The sequence below is a fragment of the Pieris napi genome, chromosome 19 (assembly GCF_905475465.1).
Source record: "Pieris napi chromosome 19, ilPieNapi1.2, whole genome shotgun sequence".
Classification (NCBI taxonomy): Eukaryota; Metazoa; Arthropoda; class Insecta; order Lepidoptera; family Pieridae; genus Pieris; species Pieris napi.
The window spans coordinates 9,780,725-9,803,781 of NC_062252.1; the positions used below are offsets into that span (position 1 = coordinate 9,780,725).

At 35.2% G+C, this 23,057-nt stretch overlaps 3 protein-coding genes across 5 annotated transcripts; 1 reads left to right on the forward strand and 2 right to left on the reverse strand.

Moving 5' to 3' along the window:
- Window positions 1–985: 985 nt before the first annotated feature.
- Window positions 986–21,330, reverse strand: LOC125059187 (meiosis-specific coiled-coil domain-containing protein MEIOC-like). 3 transcript variants are annotated; one of them, XM_047663489.1, is made up of 10 exons: window positions 21,149–21,330; window positions 18,805–18,890; window positions 16,407–17,383; window positions 9,843–9,945; window positions 7,764–7,986; window positions 6,887–7,086; window positions 5,856–5,965; window positions 5,201–5,319; window positions 2,269–2,370; window positions 986–1,363 (listed from the first exon to the last, which is right to left on the reverse strand). In XM_047663489.1, exons 1-10 carry the CDS (start codon window positions 21,212–21,214, stop codon window positions 1,178–1,180), a joined length of 2,172 nt encoding a protein of 723 aa, XP_047519445.1. In that variant the 5' UTR covers window positions 21,215–21,330; the 3' UTR covers window positions 986–1,177. The 3 variants fall into 3 exon arrangements, with proteins under 3 accessions (XP_047519445.1, XP_047519443.1, XP_047519444.1); XM_047663487.1 differs by having other exon boundaries at window positions 9,843–9,966; XM_047663488.1 differs by having other exon boundaries at window positions 9,843–9,951; window positions 21,149–21,329.
- Window positions 11,476–14,750, forward strand: LOC125059190. Its single transcript, XM_047663492.1, has 2 exons — window positions 11,476–11,713; window positions 13,921–14,750. The coding sequence occupies exons 1-2, from the start codon at window positions 11,539–11,541 to the stop codon at window positions 14,697–14,699; spliced, it is 954 nt and encodes a 317-aa protein (XP_047519448.1). The 5' UTR covers window positions 11,476–11,538; the 3' UTR covers window positions 14,700–14,750.
- On the reverse strand, window positions 11,799–15,769 carry LOC125059188 (protein ANTAGONIST OF LIKE HETEROCHROMATIN PROTEIN 1-like). Its single transcript, XM_047663490.1, has 2 exons — window positions 15,340–15,769; window positions 11,799–12,746 (listed from the first exon to the last, which is right to left on the reverse strand). The coding sequence occupies exons 1-2, from the start codon at window positions 15,621–15,623 to the stop codon at window positions 11,828–11,830; spliced, it is 1,203 nt and encodes a 400-aa protein (XP_047519446.1). The 5' UTR covers window positions 15,624–15,769; the 3' UTR covers window positions 11,799–11,827.
- Window positions 21,331–23,057: the final 1,727 nt, after the last annotated feature.

A 23,057-nucleotide genomic window follows, 5' to 3' on the forward strand; every position in this document is an offset into this window, starting at 1 on the left:
TATCAAACCAACATAGAAACATCACATGTAAAGGTATTTCCTGTCGGTGTGAGACATTAAAACTATTGCAATATAGGCATTGTAGACCTTTAAAAGTCAATGTGTTGCCAGTTAAAAAATATATTTATACACTGAGGATGTAGAAATTCATTTCAGAGTATTTACGCGAGTCGAATTTTAATAATTTGAGTCAATACGGATTAGTAGAAATTGGAAAGTGACTAGAAAAAATGTTGCCTGTTTATAAAACTTTATAAAAGTGAGAAAATGTTGTTTATCAATTCCTTACGCACTCACACCGACGCAATTGGCAAGGTTGTGGTGTTACCACAATTTAAAAGTTAGCCAAGCACTATGCTATATGGCTACCAGAGTGTACTTCAAAATTGATATGATAAATCTGAATATTAGAGATATAACTGATATTGTGTCGGGAAATTGGGTTTAATTTTATAATACCATTAAGCTCATTAAATATTTAAAAAAAAAATGCATGCGCACAGCGCAGTGGAAGCGGATCCAAGTTCACATTAAATCGCGAATAAAAATTTCCCGTCACAATTTCGAATACATAAAAAACTGGCAACACCGATTCAGTAAAAAGGTATAAAATAGCATAGCAGTGGGTTAAAAGGGATCACAGTTTCATCAGTGTTACCAGTCAACACTGGAGGGGGGGAATTTTGATATTTACCGAAGTTTCACATTTGGCACTCATTATAATACCCATTCATCAAATTTGGTATAATTTTGCCCCGAATCAAAGGGAGCGTTCAAGTATTACGTAACGAATTTGGGGGGGGGGGGGGTCTTTTTGTAAAATGTTACGACGCGGGGCGGGGATTGAGTTACGCGTTAATTATTTTCGACTTTCCAGTACTTTACACCACATAATGGTAACTTTTACTATTGGGTACCGAAAACGTTACGGCGCGTTACATGGGGGGGGGGTCCAATAATCTCCAAAAACTGCGTGACGTAATACTTGAACGATCCCGAAGCTAAATATTAAAATTCCCAATACAATACGGTTTTCTGTCGGAAACAAATTTGTCAGGTACGGATATCCTGTAGAAACACCGTGCACCCTCCATATTACAATTTTAGAGATCAGAACAGCTCCAATATAGTTAAAGAACCGGCCAAAATGGTGAATTGACATATGTCAGAAATTAAATTAATTAATCGGCCCCGTGGCCAAGTAGTGATATGGTCTCATAAAACGATTGTCGTACCTTTGATTCTTTTGGTAAAGATCATTTCTCTGATTAAGTTTGTGTCTGTAGTTTTGTGGACGACGTCTTTCTTTGTCGTTTGGTTTCTGCTTTTCTGTCTCTTTCGGCGTCTCGGTGGATGCTTTTTCCTGAAATTGATTTTTAAAGTATTTTAGTAAAACTAAACCTTTAGTTTTTTTCTTTACTAGGGTTATTTAAACCGCTTTCTTTGACCTGTTAACATTATTCATTTGATCATGTATCTATAATATAAATTTACTACAATCCGACCAGATTAGAGATACCAGAGATAATGTAATAAGGGAGTGTTCGAGTAGTACGTCACGCAAATTTGGGAGATTATTGACCCCCCCCGATGTAACGCGCCGTAACGTTTTTCTGTACCCAAGTACAGTAAAACGTTTCGTGACCCGTCACAACCTAGTGACTCTTTATACCTAAAAGTTACCATTATGTGGTGTAAAGTACTGGAAAGTCGAAAATAATATTAACAATAACGCGTAATTAATTTCCCGCCCCGTATCGTAACGTTTTACAAAAGGAACAACAAAATTCGTTACGTAATACTTAAACGCTCCCTAACAGAACACGACATCGTATGCATTGTAAATCGTCAATGTGTCAAAGCAAATTTTTCAGTAGTGTTTTTCAGTTTACGCGAAATTGAGGACAAACATACATTTACGAAATATAGCATAGAAACCTTTTTTTATGGGACAGAAAGCAGGAAACTGAAAGTGTTAACCAGGTTTGCAAGTTGCCGGCTTTCAAGCGTCAATACATCGTGATACTCACGCCCATAACCTCCACGTCAAACAAACTTAAATCTAGTTACAGGAGCTGTCAAACCATTTTTTCTGTACAAAGTTTGACATATTTGACAGCACTCAAGGCGAGATCGTGACTTAGAATATGAACCTCAAACAATATCAGCTCAAATTATTGCTTTTTTAAGTCGATTTAAGTAGTCACAACCTATTTCCAAATTAATATATTTTTCTTATAAAAGATAAAAATTAATGCTAATAATTACCTCTTTATTATCAGAGGTTGCCTTGTTTGAGTTACTGGTTGGTGACTCTGACTGGATGCGTTTGGGCGACTGTTGGTTCGAAAACTGTGGAGAATGCTCCATCTGAAATTATATGATATATATAAAAGTTTGAACTCGGTGGTTTGTCAAACAAATATTTACATCATATCAAAACCATTTTTCAAAAACAACATTATCACTACTATGACAGTACCGATTGTATTTATTTGTCAACCGTCATTTGTCAAATGTCAATCAGAAGAGTGACATTGACTTTGACTAACAACTAGGCTACATAGATGGCGCTACTAGTATTAGTTTAATTTTTATTTAGGCCTAACCTTCAAAAGACACGTGTATAAATATGACTGTTTAAGTATTTTGAGTGAAGGAACTTTTGTTATTTAATTAGATAAAAAGGAATTTCGTGTTTATAAAGCTTTGCTTTTTGGCGAAATAAATACTATTAAAGCCAAATAAGGCTTGATGAACATCAATAAGAATTGCTAAGATTAAACGAGCCAAAATGAGTCTATATAGCCTAAGTACACGAACTCTGTTTCCACTTTCTCTCCATTTATCAAAATATCGCATACAGTCCTAGGGAGCGTTCAGTACTACTTCACGAAATTTTTGGAGATTATTGGACCCCCCCCCCTCCCATGTAACGCGCCGTAACGTCTTTCTGTACCCAATAGTAAAAGTTACCATTATGTGGTGTAAAGTACTGGAAAGTCGAAAATAATATTAACAATAACGCGTAATTCAATCCCCGCCCCGCATCGTAACGTTTTACAAAAGGACCCCCCCCCCCAAATTCGTTACGTAATACTTGAACGCTCCCCTATTGACTCTTTCAAATCCATAGATTTTGCTTTTCCTAAGTTCACTTGCATCCTCTTAAAAAAAACAAAGCGTTCTTCATAACTGTTACTCCTGCAATCCTTCAAGACGCCAAGTATTCCCTGGGTGCCAGCGTCTAGGAGACAATTCACTAATAACTGGCCTATTTTTATCTTCTATATATATAAAAATGAATTGCTGTTCGTTAGTCTCGCTAAAACTTGATAACGGCTGGACCGATTTGGCTAATTATGATCTTAAAATATTTGTGGAAGATCAGGGAAGATTTAAACGATGGGAAACGTAAATAATAATTAAAGAAAAATACTAAAAACGAGAATGGAATTTCCCAATACAAACTGTTCTTAGATGGGAAATTGGACGTTTTTTTAGAAATAAAAAATGGTCATTTACATGACTCTTTCAAAAATATATGTTTCATAGTAATAATAATAATAATAATAATCTTTATTTTCTTCTCTCACATACATAAGGTTTTTATGATTAAACTAAGATTATAACATTAGGAAGTGTATGTGAGAGACTGGTCTCTGTAACAGGAGACCTGAGTGACAGATAACCAGCCTCTCCACCACCGGACCGGAACGCGTACAATCATGTCATTGTCAAAGGTTACAATAGAAGAAAATAAGCATTAAGTGCTAAAGAAAACATTGTGCAACGGAGTTTTAAAAATAAATTTGGTGTGTGTTTGTGTGTGTGTGTGTGTATGTGTGTGTGTGTGTGTGTGTGTATGTGTGTGTGTATGTGTGTGTGTGTCTCTCTCTCTCTAAGTGTGTGTATGCGTGCGTGGGTGTGTGTATATGTGTGGGGAAGTGGGTGAGTTACAGAATGACAGTTATTAGATCCTCTGTTTCATCATAACTCAACGTCTTCAGCCAAGTAGTAACCTTTTTTTTACATTTGTATTTGGGTAGTGGGTAAATGTTAATTTTTTTGTTTAATTTATTATACAAATAACAGCCTAGGAAACCAAAGAACCTTTGCGAGAAAGAAGTTGTCCATTTTGTAATACAACAGCAAACTTTATGTTTTATCCGCTTGTTAATATTTAAATCGGGGTCGTAACTAGTTTTATGATGTTGTTTTAGAACTGTGTTCAGAATAAATAATTGACGAATTGTTAATACATCGGCTAGGGCATAAAGCTCTTTGGTGGGAAAAAGAAGCGGTAAGGAGTGGCTTACTTTTAATACTGCTCGTTGGGCTCTTTCAAGTTTTAGGAGATTGGTCTTGAAAGTACCTCCCCAAACAGTGATACAATATCCTAAAATTGATTGACATAAAGACTGATAAACTACGTTAATAATTTTTTTGTCTGCTATAGACCTTAAAGTTTTGAAGATATAAATGAGTTTACGGGTTCTGCAAGAGAGAAGATCCACGTGAGAATTAAAACTCAAGTTACTGTCGATAACTACACCCAAATACTTAATACTATGGGCAAGGGAAATGCTTTTGCAATGGCAGAGTTGATTTGAAGAGCAAGTATGGGCTATGATAGAAAAATTATTATGAATGTGTGAGGGAATGTTTTTAATAGAGAAGGGCATAAATTTTGTTTTATCAACATTTAGCGTAAGGCCGTTGCCTCTCAACCATTCATTAACAAGGCCAAAACCAGACTGAGCAGAATTATAGACCTCATTCCAATTGTTGCCAGAGAATACAAGGGCCGTGTCATCTGCAAAAGATATTATCTTACCATTTGGCAACTGGAGGTTACATAACTCATTAATAAATGCTAGAAACAACGTTGGGCCAAGTACGCTTCCCTGAGGGACACCGTAAGTTATTGGCAAGTCACTACTTACAAGGTCACCGACCTTCACCCTTTGAAATCTATTTTCAAGGTAACTTTGGAAAAGACTCAATTGAGAACCACGGATACCCAGAGATTCAAGTTTGTTTAAGAGAAGTAGATAGTATTAGTATGTAGTCTGCTGTATGAGGGCCGACCTCTTTGGTCTGTTTTAAAAGTTTTGACACAAATATAGGTATGTTGGTGAAACAAAGTTCACGGGGTCATCTAGTCGTAAATAAAAATCCCTTTACATAAGAAACAAACCTGTTGATTGGGATGCGGGGCAAGCGCAACTGTGAGAGTGAGATCGCACCACATCGCCGCTCTTGCTCTACGGGCGCACACGCAGAGTTGCTTCACTGCGTCCGCTAGCGCCACTATCGCTATAGAATATGGGTAAAATTATAATTTAAAATATATTTTTAATAAATTATGTTATCTAGAGTTCTATAAAAAAAATATGTTTATTATGGAACATAAGATACAAGTATCACGTAAAAAGGCGTAAAAAACTCTCGGTACTCTTTTAAAATGGCAAATCATCAAACAACACTTATTTTAAAAAAAATATCGCAAATTAATTAGAAGTAGCCTGTCTAGCACTAGTCCCAGGCCCTTTTATCAACTAGATAATCGTTAACTTCATAGTAATACTTTTTACACAGCTTCTCTTTAATACATTTCTTAAATTTATTAGAAGGCAGAGATAAAAGAGCCTCTGGGATTTTATTAAAGAAGAGTATCCCTTTTCCCAAAACTAGTTACTAACTTTAGATAGTCTAGTTCGGGGAAATTGCAGCCTGCGTTTGTTCCGAGTATTAACAGTGTGCGTATGTTCTATTCTAGTAAACTTATCACCATTTTTTTATAGGTACAGTTCTTAAGTTTCATAATAAATTTTACGTAATCAATAACTTACGTCCATCCAAATATCTGTGCGGGGCTAACTCTCTCCTCCTCGCGGCTTGAACTCCGGCAACTGCGTTACGCCAGGCTAGCATCGCACTCTCTATCTCAGTATGAGGCGCGCTGAAATATTAAAGTTTTATCAACTAAATTTACTTTCCATCCACCTGGATGATCCACCCATTTACTAAGAACAATGATATAGGGTGTTTCAGCGCCGATTTCAAACTTTTAATACATAGTTATAAAAAAAACAAACTGTACTTTTAATATGTATTATAATTGCAATAAATTATAATGTATAACTAAGGCCAAATTCGTTGAAGACTTGAACGGTGGAGGCTCAAAGAGGCATGTTTTCTAATTGATTGTTGTGGATGCTACGCAGTCGATGGTTTTAGTCGATCGTACAGGTCTATTTTCATTCATATTCATTTCGATTCAGTAAACATCTTGTCGCTCTGAACTTTTCTATCCACGACTTAATTAACTGAACGATAATTCATTGCAAAAGTGCGTCTCTACTGCGTCCGCACTCGTCACCTACAGAACGCTACCGCTTAAATCAACTTGTTATTGAAAATCGGCCCTGAGACACCCTTCATAATAAGTATCTGATAGAATTAAACTATACACACTGGGACATAAGTAACTAATAATAATCCGTGGAGCTACAACCCTTGGCATCTGATTGCCCCGTTTTTTGTTTTTATTTTTCTTTTGTGTCTGACACATGTAGATTTTTTGGGTGTTAGGGACATGCTTTACCCTAGAAACAAATATAGAAAGAAAAATCGATTGGTACATTGATTCTAACAAGTCGTGTGTTCAGTGTTGAGAGTCATTCGCTTAACCAACAATGCTCATAAGTAACTAAACACATTAAATTCAAAATTAAATCATTTAATAAAAGAAAAATTAAAGCAATTAATATATTACATAATTTTATGTCTAATAAAACTCACACAATACAAAAATTATATTTGCAAGTATAAAAAAACCGCCATCGCCGGGGAAATACTAAAAATACTTAAAAAAACTTACATTTCAGCCAAGTTCTTAGCATCCTCCTTCCAAGTGCTGGGATCGTATGTAGCCGGATCCAACCCTTTATCATCAGCAACATTCCCCTTGCCGCGTTTTAAAACCGTAATTTTGCCGTCCTCGTGTTTATTCGATTTTTTATTATAAGCCACGCACACACTCGCCCGTAACGTCTCCATCTTTCCCATTAATGTTAATACCTGAAAGATAATTTAGAGTTGAGGGACTGTTGTCTCCTGTGGCCTTAGGGTTGTGACTCCCATGTCAAAAAAAAAGTGCGTGCGTTTGTACACATGTCAGAAGTGAAACTTCTTTGGCAAACTAATTTTTAAGTCTTGTACATCTAATATATAAAATTCTCGTGTCGCGGTGTTTGTGGTTAAACTCCTCCGAAACGGCTCGACCGATTCTCATTAAATTTTGTGTGCATATTGGGTATGTCTGAGAATCCGACAACATCTATTTTTCATCCCCCTTAATGTTAAGGGTTTACCCCAATTTTTTTTTAATTTCAGATAAAATTTTTATTCTTTATTTTTTTATGATACAACATTAAAAAATACATACAACCGCTAACTTTCACCCCTCTACGATCAACCCCTTTTTTATTATAAATGATATACATGGCAAAACGACGTTTGCCCGGTCAGCTAGTAATTATATAAATCTCAAACTTTAGATTTCCGAGACTTAGACGAAGGAAAAAGGAAGATAAGTTAGGAATTTAATGAATTTCATTGTCATTAAAATATTAAGTGTCGAAAATGAATACAAAGAAGGAATTATTTTTCACTTTTTAGTTTGATGTGCTTTAAAAGCGTGTTTTTTAGTTTTTTTAAACTATTATTTATTTGGTCTCGTATTACTAAAAAAATACCTTCGTATGCTCCCTCAGCATGTCGACCGTCAATCTGTCTACCCTCGAGGGACACGGCGGCAGTCTCGGCACGGGAATCGAATTGGACGACGAAACCGCCCTCCCCGGGTAGGCCAGGGCCAATTTGGCCTCAGTCCGCTTCCTCTCCCTTTCCAACTGCTTCCATTGCTCATAGCAGGCGTCTAAACGCGCGTGGAGGATACTTGATGACGACACTGCACCTCTGGAATTAAAATTTTTGATCGAAACCAGATCGGTAACTCTCAATGGCGATAGTTGGCAAAGTCTATTTAATATTGTCTTTGATTGACATAACCTTTACACATTTAAAGAAAAACTGTTTTTAACGGATTAAAGTTGTGTCTTCCCAAGATTGGTACGCGAAGCCATTGAAATCAAAAAACACCCCAATTTCAATAGAGAAGACGGCCTCAAATTGTCAAACACCTGGGATCCAATAATATCCAAATTAAAATCTCAAAAAGAAAAACAATCCGCGAAAATAGAGGACACCGTGAGCCATTTTTGCCAAAACCCTCCATCTTTTAGTCGATACCAACTCCGGGGAAATAAATACAGATAATGCAAGTTTCTCTGCAGCTGTGATACTTTTTGACATCCAACACCTTTTGTCTTCAGTCACCGTGACCACGCACGCTGTAAAGCACGCGAAACGTCGGATAAATTTAAAATTATGTTAAATAATTGTAAATTTATAATAATACATAACTTTAATCCGTTAAAAACAGTTTTTCTTTAAAAGTCTATTTAATCGCCTTTGAATTAAAACAACTATAAATAATAGGTATGTTTAAATCATAGTTTTTGACGTGACAACGTCTTATAATTCGATGGAGCCGGCTGCACGCACGAAAAAACATGACTCATGCGGCGTTACCTCTGAGGCGTTCCATTTAAGGCTTGAAGTGCAAGCGAGAGCGCGGAACGAGGGACAAAGAGGCACAAAAAATTTACATAATTGTATTTATGCGTACAAATGTAACTTGATCAATTAAATTGTGATTTACGTTTACCTCCTTCTCTATATCCATACATAACATCTATCAAACAAATAAAATTAAAATTTTCTTTTAGAAAAGCAACCATTCCATCAGTATTTTCTTATGACGTTGTCACGTTCAACTATCGCCAGTAAACCGACTTTACAGACAACCGATTTTTTTTACTGATTTTAAAATATCTAATATTTCGCGCATCTTGATATTTAGAACGATAGAAAATATTTTTTGTGAAAACGTTTATATATTACTTAAACCAAGCGATATATTAAGTAAAATTATTACTGCACATTTCCTTGAAACGCGAAATTTATCTAAAACGGAAGTTATATATTTAAACTAACAGGTTTATTTAATTACCTTAAATAAAAATATTTATGTATTTACACTTTGTTGCAGTAACAGAAATACAATATAAGTAGAATCTTTAAATAAAAAGGAGAGCAACTAGCGGCTATCGTTTTCGAGCGATCTGTGCCAGGCAACCAATATGAGGAAAATTATTTAAGATGAGCGCAAGAAGTGCAAAACTACATATTATGACATAAAATAACTAGACACAACTAATGGAAAAAAACAAAGCAATTAATACATATGTAAACAGTGAAAGGGACAACAAAAAGGACACATGAAAAAGAAAAGGGCGCATTACTTCGTTAAATGTTGTTTATATATGTATAAAGCTATTTTACATATAGCTATATATATAAAATTCTCGTATCACAATGTTGGGAACGAACATCCGAAACGGCTCCACCGATTTATATGAAATTTTGTATGCATATTCAGTAAGTCCGAGAATCAGCTACCATCAATATTAACAAACCCCTAAGTGATAAGGGGAAACATTTATTTTTATTTTTAGACAAAATTATTTGTTTTTATTTTTGTATGATACAGCATACAAAAATACATACAACCCTAAATGTTTACCTCTCTACAATCAATCCCTATTTTTATTATTGTAGATAGTTATTTTTATTGGACTAACAAATGTTTCTTAGAAATAATATAGGTGCAACGTTTGCCGGGTCAGCTAGTATAATAATATAATCCTTACCTCATATTCCTCATGGCGTAGAAGGGCGCTAGAAGGGGCAAGTCCATCATCGGTGATGGCATCACAGGTGGAGGGACAGGCGGACTGGGTCCTAGAAGGGCACCTATACCTGAAAGTGTGTTTTCTATAACACTCTTAATATAAAGAATAATATATATCACATGATGTTCATATAATATATTGTGAGTACTTAAAAAAAAAAACGAAATGGTTGTTTGCTGACTAATACTACAAACTACTTGAGTAGAGTTTATGAAAGCCCATTATCATATACAATATTATTAACTCTTAGTAATCCCCCTATAACACGATTTCTGTTCCCCACTATAACGCGGAGATTAGTCAAGTTACATTTTGTGAAATTTACAATGATTTGTCAATTGCATAATTAGTTTTGCATACCTTTGCATCAGTTTCAATTGTGTTGTTATAAAATTGTTGAAAGTACCAACGTACCACATAAGCTACAATTTAATGGCATTACCACCAAAAAAGCATGGCGGTTGCTATGACTGGTGTTCTCCTACGGTTTCCCTTGAATAGTTTACTACTATGTAATATAACAAAATACTTAGCCAGAGCAACGCTTGGCTGAGTTAGCTAGTATTATATTATATATTATGCCTAAGGGCGCTTTTAGTGTCACGCGGATTTGCTCACGCACGCGGGATTGGACCGCATGCGTAGCATCCGCAAAGAACAATTTCATATAGGTATCTATTGTAAAGCGTGATAAACGCACGCGGGACGCGGGGCGCTGTGCGGGGCGTCACCCCGGTGCGGGGTATCCGCATGCGTAAGCGCTGCCCAGTGTGACCAGATTTAGTAGATTTCTACTTTTTTGGTAGATTTTGAGGTACTGTCAACAGAATTTAGTATGTAAAAATTATTTGGTATATTTTAGTAGAATTCACGCTTTTCAGTTATTCTAGTACTTTTTTTTGGCATATCGAATAAAAGCGAAGTATTCCTCTTTCATCGATTGGATTATAACTATTTAATGTTCATGCTTTTCGTTACCATTCGTGCCGTGAGCATAGAGTGTGATGTGGGAATTCCTTTATTGAGAATTTATATAATCGAGTTTAAAATGAAACATAAATATACACAAGGATATCGCAATGAATAGTAGCAAGATCCCTTATTTAAAGTTGGTTATGTAAATCTACAAAATTTTACGTTATTTTTCCTTATTCATAAAATTTAAACTGACATACAAAACATGATGAGTTCCATTTTGAGTTGCTTTATGAAGATAAATTATATAAAAACTACTCCGCTGCAGTCAATAGATCTGACAAAAGTATGTTCAAGTTAATGGACTCAAAATTGTTTTGTGACAATGTTACCCAACATAAAGACGAAAAATCTTTAGTTAAAGTATCATTTTATACATTTTTGTTTAATTATATTTTTATTATGAATTTAATTTAAAAAAAAACTTGGTTTCTTTTAAATTAAATTCTTATTTTTATTATTATATCGTTTTATCAAGAAAACATTCATGTTTTACGTTGTAACACAACTGCAAAAAAGTATAATAGATTTGCTCATTCCTTTCGGTAGAATTCAGTAGTTTTTAACCTCCACAAGCAGTAGATTCGTCAATTAAAATCTGGTCACACTGGCGCTGCCTACAACTTCAGTGCCCATTTTAGAGTCGAGCGGGGCGCACGCGCCGTATTGTACTACCGAAATGAAAATCGATACAGAACGAGTAATCATTGAAGTTCATCTGCGGCCCGTTTTGTGGGATAAACGCAATGAATTATACAAAAACAGGGACGCGAGGGAGGCTGCATGGAGAGATATTTTGAAGGAATTGGCACCTAACTACGAAAATTTGAGCGAAGAGGAAAGAAAAGAGGCGGGTATGTGTTTGGTTCATTATTTTATTTATACAAGCATCATTACTTTATTAATATAAGCATAATTATTTAATTCACAAAAAACATCAAAAACCTTCTAAAACCTTTTGAGTTTAGTTAATTAATTATATATCGGTGTTGCCAGGAGACTTTTCCTTCATTGATAAAGTAATCTGCAAATATATCTCTGATATTACTTGCCGACGTATTACTACTTTCAGTCTGCTGCCTGGGTAGTGGTCCCGTAAAACCATTTGTGACAAATGTATGGCTGACCTTGTAGCCATCCCGTTTCCTTATGAAATTGTGAAGTACACATGCCGTCTTGACTATTAATTGTGCTAGATCTAACTTGACATTCATGGATCTGTGAAATATTCTAAATTTATTTGACATAATTCCAAAAGTGCATTCTATGTACCTTCTAGCTCTGGACAGACGGTAATTAAATATTTTCTTTTTGTAAGGTAAATTATCACGAGCATAAGGCCGCATCACATGTGATGATAAACCAAATGCCTCGTCTCCCACTATCACGAACGGCAACTTTGCTCTTACACTAGATGGATAAGCTACTTCGGGGCAAATAATAGGCAACTCTTGCGGGTCAGGGATACCCAACGTGTTACTTTCCAGTTTCGTATACAATTGACTCCTTCTAAAGATGGTTGAATCGGCGTTGCTTCCACTGGTACCGACATTAATATATGTAAAATTATAATCAGCATCACACATTGCGAGGAGCACTACAGAATAATATTTCTTATAATTAAAATATAGTGATCCACTGTGCGGCGGCCGAATCACTCTTATATGTTTTCCATCAATTGCACCCAAGCAATTAGGAAAATTTGTATATGTGAGAAATCCCTCTGCGATTTCTTTCCATTTGATCCCATTAAGCTGTGGAATACATTCAGACTTTAGTTCAATCCATATTATGTAACAAACTTGTCTTACTATTTCGCTAATTGTTGCAATTCCAATCACATAGGAATAGTGTAGATCAGTGAATGTATTACCAGTTGCCAAATATCTGAAAACAAAAACAATATATTAATAATATGATAACATAATATATTAATAATGCTGACATCAGACATAAGAAAGCATGCACCGCTCGAATTTTACTTCAGAAGAAAAATAAATACCCTTAAGGTGAAAGGGCACGGAAGTAGCTAGCGCTAGAAGTTTTTAATTCGTTTTAACTACAGTACTATAGCTACGTTAGATTTCTATGATTTGCCGAAAATTTTATCATAGGGGGGTATTTATGCAGTTATGATTTCATATGAAAAGTTCGAAGTATAGTTATGTATCTCATATCTGCTAAAAGTGGCCACTTTTAGCAGATTTGAGACACATAACTATGCTGTAAATATTTTATAAGAAATCTTCTCTGTATAAATTAACCCCTATGGTAAAATTTCCGGCAAATGAAAGGAATCTAATAAATATATATAATATAATATAATGAAATATCGTTTATTTCAGGCAATATTTACATTACAAGATGTCCTCCTTCATGAAGGTTGACAGATGCAAATAAAGCAAATTTTTGTTAAAACAAATTAAAAACTTACAGCGCTAGTGACTTCCGGAAGTTTTCACCTTAATTTTGATGATGGCAAATTTTACTGTAACAAATAAACAAATTGCCCGATTCAATCCGGTGTTTTTCCAAAAATCCTTAAATGAAGTTCTAATTATTTTTGTAAAAAATGAATTATTTCGTCGATGTCTGCGCCGCGCCGCCCCGGCCGCGCCGTCTGCGTCTAGTATAAGATTCACTTTGCGCTATCGTTCGCGGCGAAATTGACCGGCCTGCGCCGGCCCGCCGTTTGCGTTGCGCCTAAGGGTACTTTTCCTTCAACTGCGGCCTTATTTTTCCACTCTGTATAGGTATATATATATTGCTTGATTTATCTAATGCTTCATGAGACAGTGTAAAGTTGACAACATGTGTGAATTAAGGAGGGCCTTTAATCGAATGCAGTTAAATTTCCAACTAATATCAGATTTGTACACACGGCCACAGATCAAGCTTCCCAAAACCAGTATAAACAGGACTCATGCGTTGTTTATTATCGTAGACGACTCGGCGCCCGGCGAGGCCCTAGCAAGTTCCGTTTATTGGTACTGGTTTTGGGTAACTTGATCTGAAACTGTGTGTACTTTTGCCACTTACTTATTATATTTTGTCATTTCAGACAAGAAAATACAACAACGCTGGCGAACAGCAAGGGACACTTACCAGAAAGACAAGATATCTGAAAAAAATCAGCCATCCGGCTCTGGGAGTAAGAAGAAGAAGAAGAAATATTCTTACTATGACATTTTGACTTTCTTAGACAGTACAACGGAAACTGCTGGAGAAGAGTCACTCTGTGAAGAAATGTCTGAACAAAGTAATTTAGAAACACCTAATGAGTCCACGCAACCAGATAATTCACGTCAAGAAAGTTCTCACCCAACATCAAAACAAAAACAAGTAAAATCTAAAAAGCAAGCACCATCTAAATTTGAGGCACAGTTATTAGAATGCTTAAAGTCTAATCAACTGGAGCTAGAAAGTGAGGATTTGGCTTTCTTTCAGTCTCTGCAGCCTTCATTAAAAAGATTCACTAGATATCAAAAACTAATGTTCAGAACAAAAGTGTTAAATATAGTTATGGAAATGGAAAGTCAAACACAACCTGCATACTACAGTCCCATACCTACAACAAGTTCTAGTGCTTTTACTGAGCTTGACAGTTTGTCACCGATAAATCAAGATTACCAAACCAATAGTATAATCCAGGATACTTCGAGTCTTAACGACAATGCTATTAGTTCTGCTGCAGTGAATGAAAATGAAACTCTTATTTCGACTGAAAGCGGCCTGTTTAATATCACGTCTTATGACGTAATTTATACCCCAGCAACAACATCATCTACAGGCGAAAGTAATGTCAACGCTCAGGATACAAATTTACAAAGAAATGAATGATGTAAAATTTGATTTTTTAATTTATGAATAAAACTCTTTTTATTAAAATGAGTACGATTAACTTTTTTTCTCCAGTTTCTCTCTAATTGTTTGTTTAGTCATATGAGTGCGGTTGTACACACGGCACAGATCAAGTTACTCAAATCCAGTATAAGCGGGACTCCGACGGGTTACCTAAGTATGATAATACGCAAGGCGCGAGTTCCATTTATGCTGGTTTTGGGTAACTTGATCTGTGGCCATGTGTACTTTATCAGATAAAAAAAAGGATTGTGTATGTAGGTTGAACGTACCAATCCCAAACCAATTAAGGACTTTTTTTGACTTTAAATTACTGTCATGTGCAAACCTATAACTTTTATCTATATTATAATAAGTAGCGTGTGATGAAAGGTAGGAATGATTCCACTTTAATGGCGACATTTTATGAGTGAAATAATCTTATTTAATGAAATTTCAACATGAAATTGAATGAAATTATGAACAATGAAATTTCAGAGTACATGACAAAAATTTTTTTTTGCACATGTAAATTTACACATGACAGTAATTTGAAGTCAAAAAACGTTTATCCTACCTGTTCAAATCCCTTTCCACTAAATCATAGCAGGAAATTAAATATTTAAAATTTAAAACTTACCTTAATGTAATAGCGAGCCTCTCAATCGGTTGTATTGTAATCCTTCGTAAACTGCTTTTTTGTAGCTTATTCTCAATTTTACACAACAGTTCATCAAAAGAACGAATGGACATTCGAAAGTAATTTTTAAATTTACGTTCATTATTTTGTAGTTTTCCAAAGCGTGTAACAAACGCCCCAGCAAGAAGCCTATTTTCAAGAAAGGGATCAACATGTACTCTTGTCTTCTTGTTTCGTCGTTTGTAAAGTATGTAAGCGACACATATTCTTCTGACATTGATCATTTTTGAACACGTCTATACCGTTACGCAGCCCGTAGAAAACTGAAACTCATGCTGCGTATGATCCGCAGCGTGAAATTTTACGCATGCGGTCCAATCCCGCGTGCGTGAGCAAATCCGCGTGACACTAAAAGCGCCCTAAAAGCCCAAGGTTCTATTCCTAAATAGATCACTTTGGTGTTCCCAAAAGGTAGATTATTTAATGAAATAAACGTTTGTCCCGTGTCCAATTACGCTTAACAATAACGTTATTGCGCAAAATTGCAATAATAACAAATTTCTATTTGTCCGACACTGTAAAATTTAAACATATTTTGTAGATATATTTCAATCAGAGCACGTTGGCCTAGTGGCTTCAGCGTGCAACTGTCCCTGAGGACGTAGGTTCGATCCCGGGTTCTGGCGAGTTAGTTAGCTAAGTCGAAGGCGTATGTCAGGCACAGCTACTTGCCTATTTGGGGCCGTTCAAGTATTGCGTAAACAAATTTACTGCAATTTATCCCCCCCCCCCTTCCCTTTTCAGCAAAAGTAAGCAAAGCTCTCAAAAATAATAATACAGAAACATACGAATTTAGTCCTCGAAAATGCATTTCGCTTTCAAGTATACACAATGTGTGGGTAATATATGCAAAAAGTAAAGAATTACTGTTGACGTAATCACCAAATAAAAGAAAATCAAAGACCCCTCCCCTCTAGTGCTTACGTAATACTTGAAGGGCCATAGACAAATTATCAAGAAACGATAAAGAAATCTGAGGCGCAGACCTAAAAAGAAAAGCCACTCACCAAGATTAAACGGTGTGTTCTCATGCAAAAACGACACGTCCACATTCAATGGATTAGGCGGTGGTCGACTCCTCATCAGCATATTCATCTGCCTCGCAATTTCCTGCTGACGCATTTGGTCCCTATTAGCCCCATTCTCAAAGCTCGGCCTCTGCTCCATATTAAACCCATCCCTGGGTCCCTGGTTCATTTCCCGTCGCATAAAATCATTCTGGAAGCCATTCGGCTTAAAATTCGGTGGGGGTTGGTTGAAATCAAAGTTCTGAACTCTTTCTGGCATTTGATTGGTCATATCGTTATAATATTCACCGTTGAACTTCGGTGGAAAATTTCTGTTGAAGAACGGCGGCTTCCTCTCATCCAATTTGAAGTCTTCATAGTGTCCGTTGATTGATGAATCCGGCATTTTATAGTTCATGGGATTTTCCTCTCTGTTCCGATCAAGGGATATATTCAACTGGTGCAAGTATGACAGAAGATCCGTGGTCTCCTGGTTATCCTTCACGAAGGTATCAACCTTATTTGGGAATCTTTGGGGATAGTCAAAGTTTGAATAATTCATATCGAGATTCAGGCTGCTCGGTCTCTGAGGGAAGTTGAACATATTTGTTTCGGGAAGGGAGTTTCTTTGGTTCGGTTCGAAGAAATTATAGAATTTATCGTCGTATTTCGTTTGATTCGTGAACTGTGCGCCGCCGATTTCTTGAGCTGCCAATCGGAGTAGATTCAGTTGTTCTGGTGAAACCGTGTCATCGGCGACTGGTTCGATGTTCAGAAAATTAATGTCATTTTCTGGGAAATTATTGAAGCTGTTAAAACCATTTTGCATGTAAAGGCCGTTATCATTCTGGTTAAAGTATGGGCTGTTTTGAAACGACTGAGAGTACGATGGTGATAAGTAATTAGCATCGTTTTTGGCGTATTGGTTTAGGCTGGGATGTAAACCGCTTAGTGTCTTATCCGGTATTTGTGTAGAGCTGAAAATAATATATTTAGACTTAATTTCATTATATATTCGTTACCAGTTTTCATGGCTTTGTTTTATAAAATACCTATACAGTGTAATCTCTTTATAACGAATTTCAAGGGATCGTTATAGAGAGCTTTTGTTATAGGGCAGCGTTCAAGTATTACGTAACGAATTTTGGAAGGGGGGGGGTCCTTTTGTAAAACGTTACGATACGGGGCGGGGATTGAATTATGCGTTATTGTTAATATTATTTTCGACTTTCCAGTACTTTACACCACTTAAGGTAAACTGTGGAAGTAACTGTGGAATCGGCTCCCGGGGGGGGGTCTCCCTCAGAGATACGACCTCCAAATGTTCAAAAAGCGAGTCTATTCCTCCCTCATTGGCCAGCAACGCACCCACTAAAAATGGGTGTCTATGGGCTGCGTGGACTGCCCTTTTTGGTCGTCCCGCAAGCTCGTTTGCCCCCCTATTATTAAAAAAAAAAGGGTAACTTTTAAGTATAGAGTCACTAGCTGGTCACGAAACGATTTACTATACTTGGGTACAGAAATAAGTTACGGCGCGTTACACGGGGGGAGGGGGTCAGTAATCTCCAAAAATTGCGTGACGTAATACTTGAACGCTCCCTAGGGATAGAAGAGAAAAAAAATTAAATTTAACCAATTACAATAATTTATATATATGTATATAATAGATAGTTGACGATGGTGCGTTTAGTAACTGAGACCAAAATTTCGTACAGGCAATGTAATCTAAAAATAATGGCACACGTGTTAATGCAATTAACACTAACAAAGGCGAGAAGGCTGTTTATGACATCAGGTGTCTTTCTTATAAATTTCGGCACCTCAATAGGTTAGTTTTGTAAGCTGATTATAAAAACAATTACACTTAAGTATGTTGTTGATGTCTAAATATGAAAATATTTCTTCGTAATAGAGAATAGAACATGCGTTATATAGAATGAATTAATGTATGGGTTTTGTGTTCAACAAATTTAACTCATTTTTACGTTATAGAGTATATCGTTATAAAGAATGACGTTATAAGGAGTTTACACTGTATTTATAAAACAGAACTAATATATTATATTGGCTTTTAGAGAGCAGCGTTGGGCTAGTTCCTTGAGCGCCCCTCTCAACCCTGAGGTCGTACGTTCGAAAACGGCTGTGCAGAAGTGGATTTTTCTATGTGCGCATTTAACACTCGCGATGGAAATCATCGTGAGACCGGCATTCTATCCTAAAATCGACGGAGCGTGACAGGCACAGATCGAATCTACTTGCCTATACAAAAAAGTTTCATATAGAAACTTGAGGCTCGGAACTAAAACGTAGTCTCTGGATTTTTAGCTGTTTACGTAGCCTTATAGAATTTGTAATAACCATCATAGATTAAGATATAATAAAGACTTAATCAACTTACCAGCTTGTTTCAGTTGGTCCTGGCTCATCCAGAATCTTAGTGATGAGATCCCGTACCATCGAGTTTTCTTCCATAATTCTGTCCGACTGTAACAATGGTTTAAGAAATATATAGATTACAAAAAATATTGGCAAACAAAAAGTAGAATATATAAAAAACAACTTCACCAGCTTAGCATGGGACTAGGTCAATTTGTGTGAATTGTCTTTTAAAAACAAAAAAAAACAAAAAACTGGTCATTTTTAAGAACTGAAACAAGCAGAGCAATAATCTCTCAAACCATTCTCAAAATCCACCAAATTGTATCTAACAAACTGATAAAGAATTAATTTCTGACTTCACTTCATCTAAGTGATATATATTATATTATATATACTTTTAAGATCTACTGTAACTGAATAACTTTTCACACAATAATTCTATAAATCAGTACATATTAAACACGGTTATATATTTCTTAAGAATTTTTGAAAAATAACCACAAACAAATCACTGACCAATATGGTTGAAGTAGCAAATGTCATGCAAAATTTAGTTATTCATACTACACTCTCGCAATAATTTAGGTATGCACACAATTTATGTGGCATCAACGGTTTACGGTTGCAACTAGGCCACGGTATCTTTTACAAAAGAAAATACTCAAGTCAAAGGTTAAAACCAAAAAATTATCTCAAATCTATTTGTTATCGGTAATCAAAAATTATTGCTTTGGTTAATAATAAATATACTAGTGTATATTATGCCATTGTTAACGATTCAAATTGTCTTCAGTGTAATCATATTGTAAGCATAAATTGTTTGCCAATGTTCTTGTTTTGTTTTTATACCAAGTTAAAAGATATAATAAAATTGTTTTTATTGCATAATATTTAATATATTGAACAAGTTACCTATTATTCACAACTCTACAAGGAATTTGCTTATTGCATTATTATTTTCATATTAGGTTGCTACTTGCAAAATAGGAAGCAAATAATTATCATATGAAGTATAGCTAACAGTTTTTACAACAATAGGTAAATTACAATACCTTTTACAAGTACAATTAGACATATTATTCTAATTTTTCACAGATTTTATTTAATTTACATACAGATATAATATGATAAGTCTTGCCCAAGATATTTAAGTTGGCAAGTTTTTTAGAAAAAATTAAAATACAAAAACATTTTCTTATTGAAATCACCAGAACATCACCCACAATTACAATGACAAGGATTTCAAACTGATAGTCACCTCCTTTGTTTTATTTTAATTGGTTAGAAATTATAAAGGAAATGTTGTAACATCTAAAACAGCCTCACTGAAAATCAGTGCTGGGGTCACTGGCGTACCCAAGTGTCCACAGTGAAAAAATTAAAACTGCACTTTACAGTCTTTTTATGTATTTAGTAATATTTTTCTTTCTTAAAATTAAATGTTACTAAAACACAGGGATATGCTTCCTTATAAAATACCGAATGTCATATACAATCACTTATTGCCATGAAAAGTATCATGTTACACGGTCTATCACAATATAGAAAATCTGGGCACAGTTTTTGATAATTTCTAGCTTTAGGTTGTTTTATGTCAGGTCAATTAACTGATGGCCTAGTAATGAAAAGTTTCCTTATATAAAAAAATTCATGAGAAGTGGGCGGACTACTGCCTGGTATTTTTTTGTTGTAAAACAAGGTCATTGCTTTTGAGCATTACTAACATTTATATATGGTCTTTGTTAGTGGGCAAAGACTTATTAAATGCAAGAATCAATCCATAAAAAAACATTGAACAGACTATCACACATTATCTTTTTAACTATTTATTTATTTTTTAATATTTAATTAGGCTTTTGATAAGTAACAATACTTCAACAATAATCTATAAGCAATATATGAATGCCACAAATAATAATTTAATTGTTAATTGCGTGAAGGACAGTGTTTTAGTACTTTTAGAGAAAGTAGGAAATATAGGCGTATAACTGCGTATTTAGATTCAAGCTGTCTTTTTGTTTATCGATTAATTGAAGCTATTGTGTAAATTTACGTTAATACCGATGAAAAGTCACTTGTTGTTGTGTCCTCTACCGCACAAACTAAAATTCTAAAAATATTGTCGCCACAATTCTGTCATCATTCACCTCGATGTTCATATCATACGTGGTTGATGGAGACCCCGTTATGTGAAGGTGTGAATGAGATAAATTTATATCAATTATATTATTGTATCAAAATAATACGCAGTTTTACACCACATCAAAATAATCTTCCCGGATTTTGGGTCATATTGACAGCTCCAATTGGACATTTACAACACCCAAGGGAAATCCACTACCCAACAAACACCATTTACTTACCAGATCTGCTTCATTTTCAACGTTTTTAAACGCGTTACTTATGTGGCACAAATCACTGAAGGCCATTTAAATTTTAATATTATTTCTTGCCACGATACATAGGAGCTACGAGTACTAAGCCATTTTTTCATTGACCTATAAATGTATAAACCGCGCTATAGCCTATAAACTTGCCATCGGTGTTGCTGTCTTTCTGTATACCGTGTAAAGGAGCATGTAAGCTACCAAGTGTCGAGACAAGAAGTAAAATAAATATTTTCAAGTATTTTAATGACTTTCATGAAGTTTTCAGTTTATTTATTTATTTAACCGAGATTTTTGGTTCCATAAAATTAAATTACTTACCCAAACCGAAGAAAAAAATAATCACAATTTTGCAATTTCCCGCGCTCTAATTTTTTTACAGATGATATATATAATGTCAAATTGAAAGAAAGGTTTAAAATATGTCAATAATTCACAGTATGAGGTTGAAGATGAATATATTGTATAATTTTGAAACTATTTTTGTTTAAAGGTAATATGTTGAATAAAGCCCTTATAAATATATAGGTAAGCCAATAGCATACCAAGTAAAAACGTGGCTAACATAATATTTTTTTATACCAAGGATCTTCTTTATATTGTTTCGTATATTAATTGTAACAATGCCGTTTAGTTATTTTTACTAATTATTTGTGGCAGCATTCGTTGACCATAACAGTTGACATTGACTAAACGACAGACATTGACGTTGTCCAGTATGACAACGTATTGACGTCTGTCTTCAGCATTTAAATTGCCAGATAGTTTAATAACTGTACAAGCGCCCTCTCGTTTCAAACATTAAAACTTTTAAAGTACCAAGTTATACTCCTTTGTATTATTCTTCATAGTCTTTTAATCTAATTGTAGATGGATCTTGATTCTTCTTACAAAAGATTAATTCTTCATGACAAGTATTTTTTACCATTTCATTTACTTTTTTACCATGGTAAGTATGAAAAAGAATATTCGGATTCAACGTCAAATCTGTGCTGCTCTATGGGTGTGAAACGTGGAAAGTCACCAAAGACATCTCACACCGACTCCAAGTCTTCATCAACCGCTGCCTTCGCCGTATTCTGGGCATCTTCTGGCCTGAAAAGATATCTAACGAGCAACTTTGGGAACGCTGCCGAGAAACCCCGATCAGCCAGCTGATCAAGCGACGCAAGTGGAATTGGATAGGTCATGCACTCCGAAGGGATCCCAATCATATTCCCAAGCAGTTGCTTGATTGGAACCCGCAAGGAAAGCGGAAACGTGGCCGTCCCAAGCAAACCTGGTGCTGTACACAGACGAGGCAAAGAGAGCCAGAAACGCTCACTTTGGACGCACTCTGTCCCATCTAGGGGTTATAGGACATTAAGTCAAGTATAAAAAAAGTATTGAACGATTTATAATATTCTGATTGTATATATAATTTTTTACTCAATAATAGTAATAATACCTACTTGGTTAGCGAAGCACCACTCACGCGAGCAATACATATTATAATAAATAGAATTTCTGTTAAGGTAGACCTATTTGTTTGTACACTGGCTGAGTTCACAAAAGTTGCTTCCTATATTATTAGTTATAAGATTTAGGTATTTAAATATATTTTTTTTAATGTTTTTTATCTAGGTTAATTGGTGTGGGTATAAATATTGTGTCATTCTATCGAATTAGCAATTACTGTAAATATAGAATAATGATATGGAATAAAATAAAATAAAAATAATAAATGAATATTATCCTATCAAATATGCAAATAGCTAAAGGAATTGCAAAATAAAAGTAGAATATCATGTAGGTAATATGACCGTGTTATCAAAGACAATGAATATTGCTGGTCTATAACTATAATCGTCTTTGGTATTATAAAATCTAATAACGCGACATATCG

Coding starts and splice junctions, on each gene's coding strand:
- LOC125059190 (XM_047663492.1), top strand. CDS start 11,539: ATGAAAATCGATACAGAACGAGTAATCATTGAAGTTCATCTGCGGCCC. Junction 11,714..13,920: donor AGAGGAAAGAAAAGAGGCGG/GTATGTGTTTGG, acceptor TTGTCATTTCAG/ACAAGAAAATACAACAACGC.
- LOC125059188 (XM_047663490.1), bottom strand. CDS start 15,623: ATGATCAATGTCAGAAGAATATGTGTCGCTTACATACTTTACAAACGA. Junction 12,747..15,339: donor AGGCTCGCTATTACATTAAG/GTAAGTTTTAAA, acceptor TTTTGTTTTCAG/ATATTTGGCAACTGGTAATA.
- LOC125059187 (XM_047663487.1), bottom strand. CDS start 21,214: ATGGCCTTCAGTGATTTGTGCCACATAAGTAACGCGTTTAAAAACGTT. Junction 17,384..18,804: donor GGACCAACTGAAACAAGCTG/GTAAGTTGATTA, acceptor TATTATTTTCAG/CTCTACACAAATACCGGATA. Junction 9,967..16,406: donor GAACACACCGTTTAATCTTG/GTGAGTGGCTTT, acceptor AGAGTGTTATAG/AAAACACACTTTCAGGTATA.